This window comes from Mirounga angustirostris, unplaced genomic scaffold (assembly GCF_029215605.1).
Source record: "Mirounga angustirostris isolate CCGP_5_RB_7025 unplaced genomic scaffold, mMirAng1.0.hap1 SCAF_4, whole genome shotgun sequence".
In the NCBI taxonomy this organism is placed as follows: Eukaryota; Metazoa; Chordata; class Mammalia; order Carnivora; family Phocidae; genus Mirounga; species Mirounga angustirostris.
In genome coordinates this window covers 146,370,785-146,387,564 of record NW_026991712.1, presented here as the reverse complement: position 1 = coordinate 146,387,564, position 16,780 = coordinate 146,370,785, and the positions used below count along the sequence as shown (strand labels likewise).

Here is a 16,780-nt window from a genome sequence, read left to right as displayed (position 1 = left end):
TGAAAAAGTTTAAAATACTGTGAGAAGTACCAAAGTGTGACACAGAGACACAAAGTAGGCAAATGCTGTTGGAAAAATGGCACCAGCAGCCTTGCTTGGTACAGAGTTGGGCACCAACCTTCAATTTGTAAAAAACACACCATCTGCAAAATGCAATGAGTGAAGGCATGCTTGTACATTGTTTCTGCTGTTGATTAACTGTTATAATACTACTCTGAGTGGGATCTTCCTTAAATTCTTTTTTTTTTTTAAATATTTTACTTATTCATTTGATAGAGACACAGTGAGAGCAGGAACACAAGCAGGGGGAGTGGGAGAGGGAGAAGCAAGCAGGCTTCCCGCCGAGCAGGGAGCCCGATGCTGGGCTCGATCCCAGGACCCTGGGATCATGACCTGAGCCAAAGGCAGACGCTCAACAACTGAGCCACCTAGGCGCCCCCTTCCTTAAATTCTTACTATTATATAAGTGTAGTCACTTAAAAAAAAGAAAAAACCCATTACACTAATACTAGCCCCGAGGAGTTCTTGAGATCTATAGCAAGTTTATGGTAAGTTAGGAAAAAAACACAGTACACAAACATCTTCTATTTGGAATTAAAGCAATATATATAACTATGAAAAAAACCTCATGTGCTATTTGAATACCTTTACATGAGGTCTGGTGTGGTCTTCCTCTCTAGACTGTAAAAGCAAAGAAGCAGAACCAGCAGAATCAGTTCTGTACTCTGGTACCAAGCTCTGTCCTGACACAGAGGGTACCAAATAAATGGGTGGATTCATGAAATGACTGGACAAATTCTGATTGAGTACCTATTATGTTCTAGGCACTCTTTTAGGTGCTGGGGATACAACAATGAGCAAAACAGGCAGAAGCCTGCTCTCATGGAGTTTATATCTCATCAGGGACAGAGAGACATTAAATAAGATAAAACATATAATATGTTAAAGTAAGTCAAGAAAGGAAATACGAAGGGCAGGGATGGGGTTAAAAATTTAAATAAGATTGCCAAAGAAGGCTCACTAAGAAGGCAATACTTGAGCGAGAGCTGAAGAACGTGAGAGAGGACCACCAGGATACTGGGGAAGAATGTTCCAGACACAGGGAAGTGCAAGAGCACAGACCATACTAAGTCTGAGGACCAACATGGAAGCCGGTACAGCAGGGGCGGTGGGACGGAGGGAGGTTGCGGGAGGTGATCTCAGAGAAGTGCCATGAGGGTTCAGGAGATCAGCCCTGTAGGGTAGACTCGGGCTCCTCCTCTAATTAGATGAAGCCACAGAAGGGTCTGCGCACCATGTGACTGCGGTTTAAGAAGAGCCCTGGCTGCTGGGCGCCGCACAGCGAAGAGGCTGAGGGGTGTAAGGGCAGAGCCGAGAGAGCCCGCAGGCGCTGCCGAAACACTTCAGGTGAGGCAGGACAGCTGCCTGGACCCATGCGGAAGCCACGGAGGCAGACAAGAGTAGCTAGATTCTAGATGCATTTTAAAGGCAGAGTCAAGGATCTGCTTGGCCTCGCTTGGCTCTCCCCTTCCTCTCTGGCTCCTCTGTCGTCGGCCCCGCTGGGTCTTCTTCACCCTCGATCTCTATACAAAGGAGTCCCCTGGCTGTCTCCACTTGTTCCCTCATGAGGAACCTCATCAGTCAGGACGGGTCAGACAGAAAAGGACCCAGTCAGCCAAGCCTATATGGGCCGAAGGCACAAGCACGAAGATTAAGTTCTGACTTGTCAGCGGACCGTCACCCCGTACCTGCTCCATGGCGTACGAGGAGCTGAAGACCCCACTGCCGCTGCTGCTGGAGCTGGTTGAGGAGTCGGCAGAGCTCCCGGATGGGGTCCCACTGCCCGAAGTCTTCACTGTGAGGATCTGTTCATCAGAAAAGCCCAGCTGGTGGAGGAGCTTTTGATCTTTATTCACCGTCAGCTGCAAAAAGCGGTTTCTTAATTACCGAGAGGGAAAGGAGGACGGAGGTGTGGACGTCAGGCTGAAGGGCCGCCAACGGTTGGAGCAGACCTACCAGACTATCGTTGGTAAAAATCTGTATGTTGTCCACAGGCGAGCACAACTGCTTGGCTATCTTCCACCGCACGCTCCCTATGGTCTCATTACTGTGGGCCTGCACGATAAAAGCAAACATCACTGTGAGGAGGGACCAGGTACCAGGCGCTGTTCCAGAAGCCGGGAACAACAGCAGAGACCCCACAGACAAGACTCCCCGCCTGGGAGGCTCCCCTTCTGTAGTAATTCAATGTCCACTTTCCTGCCCCCGTCCTTGCCATCTCGCGGGCATCAAATCTCAAGTCCTTCTGCGCGGGGTTGCCACGCTCTCCCGTTCTCTCTGTGCTCCACCACCAGCTACCCTGCCTGTCACCGAACAAGCCACGCAAGCCCCACAGCAGGGCCTCTGTCCCTGCCGCTCCCTTCGCTTGGAATGTTCTTCCCCAGAAACGGCTTGCTGTCACTTCATTCCATCTTTGCTCAAATGTCACCACCACTTCCCTGCCCATCTTTTTATGACATTTCACATACATGCATCACTCTACCAAATCATCCAGCTTTATTCTTACTCATTCTTTAGAACACTCATCACCACCTGATATTCTATCATGTGCTCACTTATGGGCCTGCTTCTACCCCATTACTTCCCTTTCACTGCAGGTGTTTAGTCTGGATTTGTTGACCAAACAGCTTGGAGAATAGTCGCTCACACAGCTATCCCAACCCACAGTGCTCTCGCAAAACTAAAAGTAATAAGACAATACGAGAACGGCTCCAGGGCTCAACGTAAACCTACCTCTACAGTGAAGGTATCTTTGGTAGACTCATACGTAACATTAAGAGTTAAAAGATGTCCATGAAATGAGGCACCATGAGGTAGAATAGTTCGTGGAACAGAGTAAAAATCCTTGAAAAAGATATAAGTCAAACAAGTCAGATGCACAGCATCACTGAAACATCTCAGAAATACACACTGAACACAACCAGTCTAATGATACGATGATAAAGTGACTTTAAAAAGAGAGGCTTACCTCTATAGTGATCACATAGCGTTCAGCCAGAAGCAGCAATCTCTCGATTATTACAAGTTTAGTGGATCTACGGATTAAAAAAAATTTTTTTGGAACATATTTGAAATGAATTGCTTGATTCCAGTCTGCTTCACCAAAACCACACAGCTAGCACTCACTGGTCAAAGGCTGAAATTTGCAGACTAAACTTCCCCTGCACCCGGGGCGGGGGGGGAGGGGGGGGCGGTGGCTCAACCAGCTCACAGCTGGAACGCACCCAAAGAATCAGGGAGGACAAGCATCTCCGGGTGTCCTCTCCTGTCCTGTCCTTTCCTCTCTTTGTAAACAGCTGTTCTGTAGAGAGAGGACCTGGGTCTCCAGGTCTATTTGTCCATCAATCCACCAAGAGTGAACTATCAGTAATTTTGAGTCTCATAATCTTACAACTAAAATATGCCACATAATTTGGTAAACACATGGACTCTCTCTCACCAAGTTCTGAACTGCCTGAAAACCAGAAGACAAATGCAAACCAGTAAGTCTACCACAAATAACACTTGCTGTTTTAATGAGTCTGAGAATGAGGAAGAAGTGAAGGACAAACAATTGTTTATCTGGTTTAAATGAACATCCCGTATAGGTAAAACATACAAGCATAAGAATTTATTATCTAACCACCGGTTTTCAAAGTACTTAAGAAATCAACACGCATCAGGAGACAACCATCTCAAGAACAGGCAACATATAGCCAGGAAGTGTGGAGCTCTAGCACACCTGAAAATGGGACCTGAGGTCCCTTTTGGTCTGACTTAGGGAATATTACTATTATCTGAATTCATAGGACTCCGACTCCAACATTCAGCAGCTTATACATTCACAGCTCCATATTTTATGAAAGAGAACATTACATGTGTTAACATCAAGAGATGAAAATCCAAGTGCCCTTAATTTAAACATGTGCTATTCCAGAAAGTCTAGGCATTTCAAATAGGGACATTTCTAAATCTGAAAAAAGATACTACCATTTTCTAACAATTGGTCTGGTTTGCTGATTAGCAATATTGGAAATTTCACTTTAAAAAGAGTTCGTTAAACACATTCTAATAGTTTGTTAAATACATTTAAACAGAGTTCTAAATCCTTTCAGGCTATGGGCAAGACTAGAATATGATATTGAGATAGAAAATCTTTAGGAAATATCTAAGTGCTAATAATAAGTGAATGATTGAGTGAACTTAATTATGCCTCAATAATGAATTAAATCACAGACAGCACTGCAGAACATGGTGTAGATGAGAGAATAACTCAATTACGGTCACTGAGAAGTTCTCTTAAAACCAGTGAAATAGGATCAACTACAGTGTCCTGGTTCAAATGCAATTTTGAAATTATATATTCCTATTAACAGTGTTCAGAGTTTATAACAAGAATAGTTAAAAACTATCCTGTAGTTTTGCTCTGTAGTCATACAAACATGAACTGATTCAGAATAAAAATCACTTATAAAAAGAGAAAAACAAAAAACACACTTATTTAAAGACGCTGCAGTTTGGAAATCCCGATCCAATAGTTCATCAATGCATTTCTACTCTGGTTTGTCAGACAAATGAATCATTAAGGACCTAGGCAGAGATGGACCACATCTTACAAACATGTAATCAGGAATTCTCAATACATATTCTCAATGAAAGCCTATATGAAATACACTTCCATCAATATGGGAATGCAAAGCTCATGTTAGTGTTCTTATTATGAGCTGAATACTCTGTAATCACTTATTACCATTTTAACCATTTTTTGTAAGATTTTAAAGGAATCTCCACACCCAATGTGGGGTTCGAAATTACAACCCCAAGATCAAGAGTTGCATCCTCTACTGACTGAGCCAGCCAGGCATCCCACTTTCTGGCATTTTAAAAAGAGCACCAAGAGGGTTGAGTTTTATTGGCATCTCTCATGTTAATAAAATATCACTACCCAGTACTCAACTCCTTTAAAAAAAAAAAAAAGATGAAGAATGTAAGGATATATTGTTTTGATTCCTTTCCTAAAGAAAGGCTTTAAAAAGAAAAAAGAACTGTAAATAAAAATAAATAACAAATACACACATAAAGACATTCCAAGAGTGTAAAGAGACAATCTGAGCACCCATCACTAGAGCGCAGTAAAGTAAGCCTTGTTCTGAGCACCTGACAAGGTTTCCTGGACACCACTGGTTTGGGGCTGCTAAGGATGAAGGGCTTATAAAACCTCACAGGAGCATTTGAGTTCCTTCAGTCTAACGTTTCTGAATATTCATCTACGTTCCTCACCATATCAAACAACTATAGCAAATACTGAACTCAGATTTCACTGATAGTATCTGAAAACACTGAAACACTGAAAACACGGCAATGTGATAAGACGTCAGTCAGTCAGTTCAAAGTTGGAATTTGGCGATAGAATTCTTATTAAAAATTATTTTGAAAAATAATTTTAAGTAAATAATGTTTTAACTCTGATAATATTATAACACACAATTTTAATTAACCATCATCTTCCATTTCATTTTGCTTATGCTGTTAATGCCCTGATTTGGGCACAAGGAGAAAAGTTATGTCTACATAAGTAGAAAAAATTGCTCTTTGTACAATGAATATATCTGTAGTCTGTTGCAAAGAGTAGGTTACTCCTGTTACACAGAGTCAAAGTAAAATTATTTAAAGACAAAAAAAAAAAAGTAACAAAACAACAGAAGTTGACCACTAGGCAGAGGGGAGGGGCAGAGCAATACGTGGGTGGTGGTGATGATGACCTACGGATCTTCAGGGAAAAACATACAGATTTGGGGAAGTATGATGTGGTCATACAATTTCTTAGGATATGACTATTTGCAAAAATTACGACATAAAAGGAAGAAATCCACAATTGAGACATCTCCAAAAAAAGCAGCCGGTTTTTTATTTTTTCAAACTGATACATACATACATATATATACACACACACACATATATATATACAGACATATATATTCCTGCATCAGGCGAGGATGTGCCATAATTTCGTCACTCTTACCTATAAGGAGACTGAACTGATGTTGCTACGGTTGGCATAGCAGTTGCTGTAAGCATTTTTGTGGCTCTGGTCACAGCATGCGTCAGAGTGGGGCCACCAAGTGCTGAACTGGCTGCCTATGAAACAGGAAACAATCATTCTCTATCAGGGTTTCTCAAACCTTGGTCCTACTGCTATTTTGGGCTGGAAACTTTTTGTTGGAGGGCTTTCCTGGGCTTTGCAGGATGTTTGGCAACATCTCTGACCTCCAGTCACTACCCACCTACCACTAGGTACCAGGGGGACCTCTCTGGCTGTGACAACCAAAAAGGTCTCCAGACACTGCCAAATGATCTCTGAGAGGCAAAAGAACCTCTAGCTGAGAACTACTGTTCTACATATGTTAAAACTTGAATGGTACACCTCATTTAAGGTATTTGAATATTTTAAATGTTTTCTTATGATGACCTATCTGGATGGAAGTCACAATTTGGAAAATCCTGTACGGATTCAAGCACATATTCATCATCAGAAGGTTAATTTATTGACACTTGGGGGCAGCAGCCTATGTTTTTTGGAATACTCTCCATTAGATATAAAATTTAAGTACAATTAAGAATGAAAATGACTGTTTAATGCTTTAACCGTCATGCTGGAAATAGATATGAGATGGTATCACACAGCAGGCTTCTAATGGACAAAGACCACCAATACCACCAACTACTGAGTGTCCTGCGAGGCCTTTAATAACATTTAAGATACAGTCTCGGGTGAAAATGGGTAAGGGTAGGAAAAGCAAGTTCTTTCATGAAATTCCTGGACAGAAAGAGAAGGAGAAAAGAATCTATTAGATGTGGAATGTAGGGGCGCCTGGGTAGCTCAGTCGTTAAGCATCTGCCTTCAGCTCGGGTCATGGTCCCAGGGTCCTGGGATCGAGCCCCACATCGGGCTCCCTGCTCGGCAGGAAGCCTGCTTCTCCCTCTCCCACTCCCCCTGCTTGTGTTCCCTCTCTTGCTGTATCTCTCTCTGTCAAATAGATAAATAAAATCTTTAAAAAAAAAAGAAAGAAAAAAGAAATGTGGAATGTATAGCAGACCTGTTTTCTGAAGACAGTTTCTATACCCCAAAATGGGGGGTGGGTGGAGTGGGGAGGAGGGGTGGTGGAAAGAGAAGGAAAGCTTTCCCATAAAGGACATTTCTGTACTGGGGGAACCAAGGCAAATGTCTGTTCCCTATGTGACAATAAGGTACTGTTGACAAATTCTTCAGTAGAATCCAGCCACAAATATCAATATTTTACATGATCCCAATATAAAATTAAAAAAGGAAAAACATCAAAGCATTTATTTCAAAAACAGGTTCAAATGAAATTCAAAAATAGGTTCAAAGGAAATTTACCACTCACTTCTAATCTCGTGTAACAGTCAGCAATAAATTTCTTATGTAATGATACAGAATCCTACAAGAGATAAAAGAAATTAAAATTAGTCCGACATTTAGTTGCAATCATTATTAAGAGCAAAATATCAAAATAAAAAAGCCAATTTTCAGGCACACCAAGGGTGAGAACTTATCAATAAAAACATATATATATAAATCTTCTGTTCTGTGCACGAGCACCCACCTTCTTTAATCTAGGATTTAGGTTAATGTAACTATAATTTATGATTAACTGAATAGCTTCATTAGCAATTTCTTCATCAGGTGATTCCATGGCTATTTTCCAAATGAAATCCATTCCTATCAATTCCAGCTTTTCTACATACTGTTCAAAAGAAAAAAAAATTGTAAAGCACACCAAGGTCACAAAATTACAGACAATTATTTTCTATTATATCACTCAAGTCTACACCTTTTATGTTTAGTATGAATTAAGGCTGCAAAAACTAAGCTACACGCGAGAGCACTGTTGTGCTGATTTGGAATTGTAAAACAAAGAAAAAAAACCACAGAAACACTGGGCTATGTCCATGGCCACCAGGATATGGAGAGTTTTCTCCAGATATTCCTAAATCCAAGCTGGAAATCTACCCAGACAGACTACAGAAGCGGAAACACATAGGAGTGAGGTGGGCACCATCTTCAAGAGCTCTTCTCCAAAAGGCAAGAGAGGCCGGCTGGAAGCATTTAATAATCCTTGAGGCTCAATCTGGTCTTCCCAAAGCTCAGTTCAAGTGACAGGATCTAGGCCGTAGAGATTTTTAAAAAATTCTTACCATCCAGGAAGCCAGGTCTTGAATCAAAAGAGTTAGGTCTTAGAAAAGAGAGTTATTTTTTGTCTGTCTTTCTTAAGGTGCATATGTAAATATAATAAACATACGCTATATATATTCTACGGATCCTCATTTTCCGGCTTCACTGACTGTTCCTAAAAATTTCTCCCCAAATCCCTGCCACTGCGATGAACTGAAGATTCATCTTCAGAATTAAAGATGTTGTTACTTTTTAGGAACATGTCCATTACCAGATATGAGGAGTTGGAGGCTTCAATGAAACGATCCCTACCCTGCATTCACCTAGCCACAGGAGGCAGCTGGCTGCCCCAGGTCAGCAAGAAGCATGGAGGGATTGGAGAGTCAACTGTGCTCTCACAGGCAGTTGGCGAGGTGTCGCTGTGCTGGGAAGGGGGACCTCCGTTACGCTCTAAGAGAAGCCCTGTCGTCAATGCAGAAGACGGCAGTCGAGGAGATGCCCATTCCTTAACAAAATTACACCTTTTTTGTCGTGTTTACTAGATTATCCAAATTACCTAGATTTCGGAATAATGTACTCACCAACTGAGCTCCTTGTCGTTTCAATCGATGATCACAAAGATTCACATTTTCAAAAAAAGTCTTAAATAAGTTAAAACCTGAAATTATAGAAGGTCAGATAAATTCATGCACTCTAAGTACCACAGATAACCAATGAAAAGACTCCAAGTATACCAAGAGCCCAAACTGTAAAACTCTTAGGACCAAACAGACATAAATCTTCAAGACCACAGATTAGGCTATGGTTTGTTAGATATAGTACCAAAAGCACAAACACCACCAGAAAAAAAAAAAACAGATAAATTGGACCTCATCAAAATCAAGAACTTTGTGCTTCAAAGAAGGACTATGAGAGTGTGAAAAGACTACCCACTGAAGGCGACACAATATTTGCAAATCGTGTATCCAATGAGGAGCTACTATGCAGAATATACAGCTCAACAATAAAAAGACAACCCAACTCATAATGGGCAATAGGTTTGAATAGACATTTCTTCAAAGACTATATGCAGTCAATAAACACATGCACAGATGTTCAATATCATCAGTCATCAGGGAAATGCACACCGAAACCACAAGATAACACCTGACACACACCAGGATGGCAAGAATAAAGATGACAATAAAAAGTGTTGTTGAAGATGGGAAGGAACTGAAACCCTCAGATGCTGCTGAGAGGAGTATGAAATAGTACAGCCATTTTGCAAAATATTTTGACAGTTCTTCAAATGTTAGTTCCAGGATACAATTCCACTCCTCAATATACACTGAAGAGAAATGAAAACTAACGTCCACACAAAAACTTGTACATAAATGCTTATAGCAGTGTTAGTGATCATAGCCAAAAAGTGGTAACAACCCAATGTCCATCAACTGATGGATGCATAAATAAAATGTAGTATATTCATACAATGGAATATTATTCAGCCATAAAATGGAGTGAAGTACTGATACATGCCACCATTTGACCGTTTGAGCTATCGGACCATATAATTTAAAATGAATCATACGATACCATTCACATAAAAAGGAACTTATCTGTGTATATAAACATATGTTTCTTTACATAGATGTGAATAAAAGTCCAGAAGGCTATTCCAGACTGATTAGTTGCTTCTGAGAAGTGGACTCAGAGGGAAAGGAAAGAATAAAATTTCTTAACTAAATGAGAAAAAAAGATTTTAAGTTGTTTTCCTACCATTCATTGTGATTTCATATGACTCCAATTTAAGAATTTTCTCCTTGAAAAGCTGCTGTTGAACATCACTCTCGAGATCATGCTGCCCTTTTGTAAACCATTCAAAACACATCTGTGGATCAAGACAAATGTTACCCTGTAACTAAAATCCATTTCAGGCAAATACATATTCCAAAGTGGGAGAGTGAAGATAAGTTATGTTTAAATCTTCAAAAATATTTATTGACAAAATACCACTGAAAACTGAAATGCCTGGTACTCTGGAACTAAACAAAGCAGTTCTAGCAACCTCTCCCCCAGATAATGCAAATATAGACTCACACTGTTCAATGGAGTTTAAACTTGGGCTTCTCCACTAACGCTTATTAACAAGCCTTGCTATGGCCAGCCACTGTGCTAGGCAAAGGCATGTATGTGGTCCTTTCAACAATGCTATGAAGCAGTTATAGTTCTGTAAAATGAGATGAGCAGACAGCAATTCATTGTTAAAATACGCCAAGTCAGGTGTTCTGCTCCTGGCTTAATCTACTTTCAGCTGCTTAATTATAGTTTAAAAAATCTGTCTAGTCATTTATTCTTCTTTGTGTTTCTGGGGTGCAACATCATTACAGGAATTCAAAGTTTCTGGTTGGTAACTTGAAATTAGTTCCATGGGAGGGAGAAAAAAACATAAGACACACCAAGAATTCTGTAGCTGTGCTCACTCTGAATTTGGTCTTATCCAGAATGGTATAAAAACTACCAAAGAACTCATATATTTAGGTCCTAGATATATATTATATGAAGTATTTTTTCAGCACTTACAGTTCCTGGCCTGTTAGTATAAATGTATGCTTAGCCAACTGAGAAGTGTTTAGAATTAAAGATGTGAGACCCACAAAAAATATGAGACATACAGAAAAGGTAAAATATTTAAGTCCCACTTCTGCCTTATTTTATCCACCTACCATCTTCTTACCTCTCTATCTAATTCACAAACATCCTGGCCAGTCACAAGACACTCCCAGATTTCCTTGGCACGATTCCAACCCAGATACAGAGTAGCTTCTTGTAAGAAAAATGCTAGAAATTTTAGATGGGCCTCTAAATACTGCAAAAAGAAGTAATGCTAATTAGTTAACTCCAGGCATTCCTACCTAAAAGCAAAATTAAAAACAAATTTTTTTAATTAAAAAAAAAAAGAGTTCTACCTAACACTTTCTCATATAATTAAGAGTAAAATAAATGTGAGACATCTGTTTGTAAGCTGACGGCACAATGTTTTGGAAGCTACTTCAAGTCTATTACCAATTTCAGTTGACTTTGGATGTCAGTAAAATATCATTTCAGCAATCTCAAAGTAAAACACCACAAACTCACAAGTGGTGAGTTAAGATTTTTTCCAATTTTTAAAAACAATGTTACTAATCAGTTGATTTAAGAAACAATTCTCCACAGAACTGACAATTATTATTTCAGAAGAAAGACAAAAGAAAGATGGTTATCTTTATCACTTTATCACAGGGAGTTTTTAGGGGATTTACTGAAAGATTTACCCAGAAATAACAATTTTCTCAACTTTTCTTTTAAAATGGTTATAGCCAAACACAAAACTGTTCCGTCACTACAAAGATACCTCACACCGCCTCTTTTCAAGTGACACCCAACAAATATTATTTTTATAGTTCAAGTGCAAAAAGCCAGATGAATGCTGTAAATCACGACACAAAAGCGCCATGCCGGATACCTCCCGGTAAGTGTATCGGCCGTCTACCAGTGTCGAACCAGTTAAGCCTCCGGGTCCAGCCACAGTAGCTGCAAGTCGATGACAGGCTATCAAACTTCCTGTTACCAATTTCACGATTTCAAAATTTTTCTTCAAGTCTTGAATAATGCTCTTGGCAAAAACAACAAAAAGAAAAATGGTATGAGAATCTGCAGTGATTCTGTCAGTTTAACACAAGCTTCGGTTTTAGCACATGGTCCTAGGTGAGTGAAGGACAGCGAATCTAAGGATTTCCTCAATCCCAACCCTGCACGAAAGCAAATAAAATCATCTAGTGTGCACATAACTAGAATTAAGGGAATTAATAAACTTCTGATAATTTTTTTCTTCTAGAGAGTTTTTTTTTTTTTTTTTTTTTTTAAGGCAACTTTCCAAAGAACTATTTCACTGCTTGTGTACTTTTCCGGATCTTTCTTCCCAAGTCTCTCCCACCAAGGAAGCTCCAGGTCCTTAAACAATCTAATCTTCCTGAGATCAAATGTCTTTACATCTTTCCAAACACATTTCCAAAATACCATTCTAACTTTTAAAAACTGGCGTAATCATTTCAATAAATTAAGGAAATAAAAAGGACATGAGTTCAGGATAGATCAAAAGAAAAGCTCCATCGAAATGAAAGTAGAATGATGTTTAAACTCAAGATTATTAGAGAATATAAATGAATGATAATCATATAAATGTAAAATAGTGACGATAAACTCAGCAAGATCTTTATGTTTTGTTATTCCAACAGTTGTGTATATAACTGTATAGTCATTGAACAGGGCTCTTCTCTTACCTTGTCTTGCTTTTGATAGGTCTGTTTTATAAACGAGCGGGTGATCTCGTGAAGCTGACGCAAAGCCGGCACCACCCATACAAACTGGGGATTATTGAGCTGAGATGACTAGAGTTAAAAAGAAGTTACATTAGTTAAAGCTAGAAATAAACGGCAGGTTAAATTTATTAGCTATAAAAATTTCCCAAGTCTATTAGGTTTTATGGCTACACATTCTATTATTTTTCTCTTCACACTGGCTTAGAGCTCATCTCCATGCATTCATAATTCAGTCTTCAACTTCTTATTCTGCATGCAATTTCCTAAGGCCAAGAACTGCAAACAGGAGTGGATGTGAAGTGACAGTAAATGTATAGGGGTACATCAGCAAAAAACAGACAAGGAATTAGCAACTTCAGAGGATAGATTAAGTAGCACAGGCTGCTAGGACATGTTGGAATGAAATAAACTGATGGTCAAAATTTACCTTGGATAATACTGAGCTGGCTGAGAAGTGGTATAAAAATATGATTTTCTATAATTATGTGATTAGGATACCAATGATATGATCAAGATACCAATAGTGGTCTAAATATTAAAGAAAATACTCATGATCTTCTTGTACGTCCTAGTTAAAACAATTCTGCAAGAGAGAATTCTATTTTTATTAATTATTACAGCCACTATACATTTATACCTTATATTTTTCATAACATTTTCAAATGTTATTTCTGAAACTGGTACACGACAATCCAGATCTTTCATAGTACGTATCTGAAAAGTCTGACGTTCGTGAAATAATCTTTAAAACAACTGCTCTTTAATACATAGCATCTTTCTAACTAAGACATTTATAAAATTTGGAAGACTGTCCGTTTAACACTATTAATCAAATTATCGATTAAGTCTCTAAAAAACTGAGTAGAAGTTTTAAGTCCTTAGCCTTTACTTTAAAGGCTGAATTTTGCTTTTGTTTTTAAAGCCTTCTTCCTTCTTCCCAAGTGTTTCTGTAAGATGAAGACCTTTACAAGGTGGAAAATACTTTTGAAAAATATACTTTCTGTCTCTGGCAGGAAAAAATCGTATTACCGAATATGTATATTCGAGAGAACTATTGCCAAAACAATACTGGTTTTCTTGAGGATTAGCCAATCAATCAGCAAATACCATATTTCCTGGATTCTAAGATACAGGTTTTATAAATTTCAGCATTTCTGAAATTGACACTTCTTACAATTGTCAAAAGTAACTTAGCAGCCACTAGGTGTAGGAGTAAATTTTGACATAGCTGTCCTTACCTGAGTACATGTACCCTTAGCTGCATATGAAAGGTATTTGTTCATCTACCTGTCGTTTCAGCTGTGACTTTGTTTATATAGCACCAAACAAGGATGGCTTTTTAACTTAAATTTAGATCATGGATTTGTTACTTAAAACTCTTATCAAAAAGATGGCACTATGATGTAACACTGACTAGCCTGTTGTGTCTGTCAACTCGATTAAAAGCAAAGAAAACTGCCAGTGCTGTCAATCTAAAGCATTTCTCATAGCCGGGAGAATTTGGTGTGACAGACTCAGACGCTGTGAAGGGCTCGGTCACCCAGCACTAAATGTCTCTGTCCAAAGGCGCACCCATAATTCGAGAGAAGCCGTTCATCCTGTAGTATACACAACGCAACTCAATTAAGGAAAAAAAGCAGCTTGAGTTTTACAAAAAAGGACAAGGACACAAAATTCCATATTCTTTCACATGCCTCAAAATTATACAGTCACTCTTAGAGATTTCAGTGGTCAAAATCACTACTCTAGATAATGAAAAGCACTGTGCCAGTGAAGCTCTGCATACTGGTCAAAAAGAGGCTTACATTCAGACTCTGAGTGGGAATTTAAACAAATGAATGGTAAAACTAGAATGTGCAATTTCTTTTTTTCTTCTTTGCAAACTTATTAGGTCTGTGATGCAGGTTGCAATCACGGGCATCTTAGAATCAGAGAAATAAGGTATATATTAAAGGCCAACTATTTGCAGGACTACCTACATACTGCAGCTAAAATATAAAAGTTGCAAAATGACAAGGAATAAAACTCTAAGGGCTTAAGTCCAAACTGTAGATACCTACCAAAAGGATTATAAACATTAGGATATAAATATGAACCCTTCAGCAAATAATCGGATATATTAAAAAAAGCATCATTATGACAGACTAAGTCAATTATGGCTAGAATATTTTTATTTAACATAGAAAATCATCCTTTGAAAGTCGCTCACTATTCAATAAAATTAAGGAAATCATGTAAAATCGGAATTCAAAAAGTATTTCTGATATAATCTTCCTAAAGTTTATTAGCGAACAGAAAAGATGTTATTTAATGGTATCTATGACACTATGTTGCTAAGTTACAAGAAAAATTTAATGATTTTTCTCCAGTTACCAAAGGGGCAAGAGACTGTGGTGAACAATTACAATGAGCATATTTGATAATGCCTGGTAATGGAGCTGAGGTTTCACAAGGAGGAGGTTAACGGTATGTCCAAAGTAGACACTCAATGTTAGATGAAGCCTCAGAGGTCAGTTGGTGCAGCCTGCAAACCTACGCCTAAATCCTCACTCACGTCTGTTAAATGACTATTCTCCTAGTGTCTCCTGCAATGAGGAACTCAGGAGGCAGTGCATTCGATGGCAGACTGCTCTCACAGAAAGTGCGCTGCCCTCTCATACTGAAACAGGCCTCCCGTGACTTCTTGGGAGGAATCAAACTTCTCTATCACAATCTAAGTCTCTGAAGAACATGTTCATATGCTTTCTTGAATTCTCTTCTCAAAGCTGAACATCCCCACGTTCTCATTTATCTTATTTTTCCAGGCCTAGCCATTTATCTAGATTCGAAGTACCAATTTTTGCACAGGAGAGCATTTTTAAAAAAAGTATTTCCTCCCGTGCTAACCACATCACTGGGAGACTGCACTGAGGACATCTTGCTACTTTTGCTTTCAATTACACGTTTTAGTAAGTAGAGGCCACTGCACTCTGGGTAAGTAATGATTTTAGTGTCCTCAACAGGGTGAAGGGGAGGAAGGAAAGGAAGGGACGGGCATCTACTTAGAAGCTGCCAGGCGCTGGGCCAGGGGAGGCCTTGAGAGAATGACTTGGGGAATACACCAATACCACTACTTGAGTAAAAATGACTTTTTTGGTTTAGTACATTTTTTTTTTTTTTGGATGAGTACATTTAAAATTTTTAATTGAAGGAAAAAAGAAGTGAAATCAGAGGGAGAGGGTTGGGGGTAAACAGTGGAAGGTATAAAGGAAGCAAAGGAAAGAGGACCAAGGGAGCCAAGGGTATCCTGGCAGAATCTACAGAAATAAAGTTAAGAAATAAAGGGCAGACTTTCTGAACACAACAGTGGAATTTGGGAATTTTAAGAGTATGAAAAGCAGAGGGAAGGGGAATCAGTTGGGGGACAGAGAGGTAGCTGAGGGTGGGAGGGGAGTAAGAGTGGGTGATCTTGTCTTACCCTTTGCTTAGTTTCTGTGTAGCCTGGCAGGGAGACATAATCCCCAGTCAGCCCACCTTGCTGCCTGGCAGGAAAGGGCATAGCATAGAAAAACACCTTTAGTGGCAGGATATAACTCACCCCCCTGCCTGGAGTCATATCCAGGGGGCTCTGATCTTCCCACTGCCCCCCTCAGCCGTGTGTACTTTCAGAGAGCATCTGCAAGAGCACTTAGTTCACTAGGAAGTGCTATATAAATGCAAGGTACTGTTATTTGGAACGAAATAACGGTCCATCAGCATTTCTGTACTGGGAGCAGTGGGAGATTAAAAAAAAAAAAAAAGGAAGAGTACTCCTTTCAAGTATCATGAAATGACTCCAAAAATTACCCTGCTGCTCTTTGAGTTCTGTCATAAAACAACAGGCATGAATGAAGTGACTGCAGAGAGGCAGTGAAGACGCAGGGATGCTGCTGACCTGACCAGGAGAGCTAAGTAACGCTGAGCCTGAGCTGCAGCAAGGAAGGAACAGACAGTGGGAAGGGGTTTCTGCTTTCAAAAGCCATTTCCCTGGAGGGAGGGAACAGTCTCTTCGGCGTGGACCCCTCACATTTATAAAGAAATGTATCTATTCCTGAGAAGAAAAGACCATTTTTCGATAGATACCCTTTTCCTCTTGCTATCACTACTGAAGGATCTAAACTCCGTACAGAACTCTGGATGAGGTCCAAGTGAAAGGCAGAGGCTGCAATAAATTATCCAAACTGCTGGG

General features: G+C 39.5%; 1 protein-coding gene across 4 annotated transcripts in view; it reads right to left on the bottom strand.

Annotated features, from left to right (window-relative positions):
* USP24 (ubiquitin specific peptidase 24) overlaps positions 1-16,780 on the bottom strand; it is a 134,430-nt gene that overhangs the window by 63,323 nt on the left and 54,327 nt on the right. For all 4 annotated transcript variants that reach the window (XM_064589068.1, XM_064589067.1, XM_045897608.3 and 1 more), the window contains exons 17-28: positions 12,535-12,642; positions 11,718-11,867; positions 10,950-11,081; positions 9,992-10,103; positions 8,815-8,891; positions 7,665-7,805; positions 7,446-7,499; positions 6,062-6,177; positions 3,029-3,095; positions 2,794-2,904; positions 2,017-2,115; positions 1,749-1,922 (exon numbers count right to left, since the gene is read on the bottom strand). In XM_064589068.1, the coding sequence (XP_064445138.1) occupies positions 1,749-1,922; positions 2,017-2,115; positions 2,794-2,904; positions 3,029-3,095; positions 6,062-6,177; positions 7,446-7,499; positions 7,665-7,805; positions 8,815-8,891; positions 9,992-10,103; positions 10,950-11,081; positions 11,718-11,867; positions 12,535-12,642 (1,341 nt within the window). The remainder of the gene's footprint in view (positions 1-1,748; positions 1,923-2,016; positions 2,116-2,793; positions 2,905-3,028; positions 3,096-6,061; positions 6,178-7,445; positions 7,500-7,664; positions 7,806-8,814; positions 8,892-9,991; positions 10,104-10,949; positions 11,082-11,717; positions 11,868-12,534; positions 12,643-16,780) is intronic.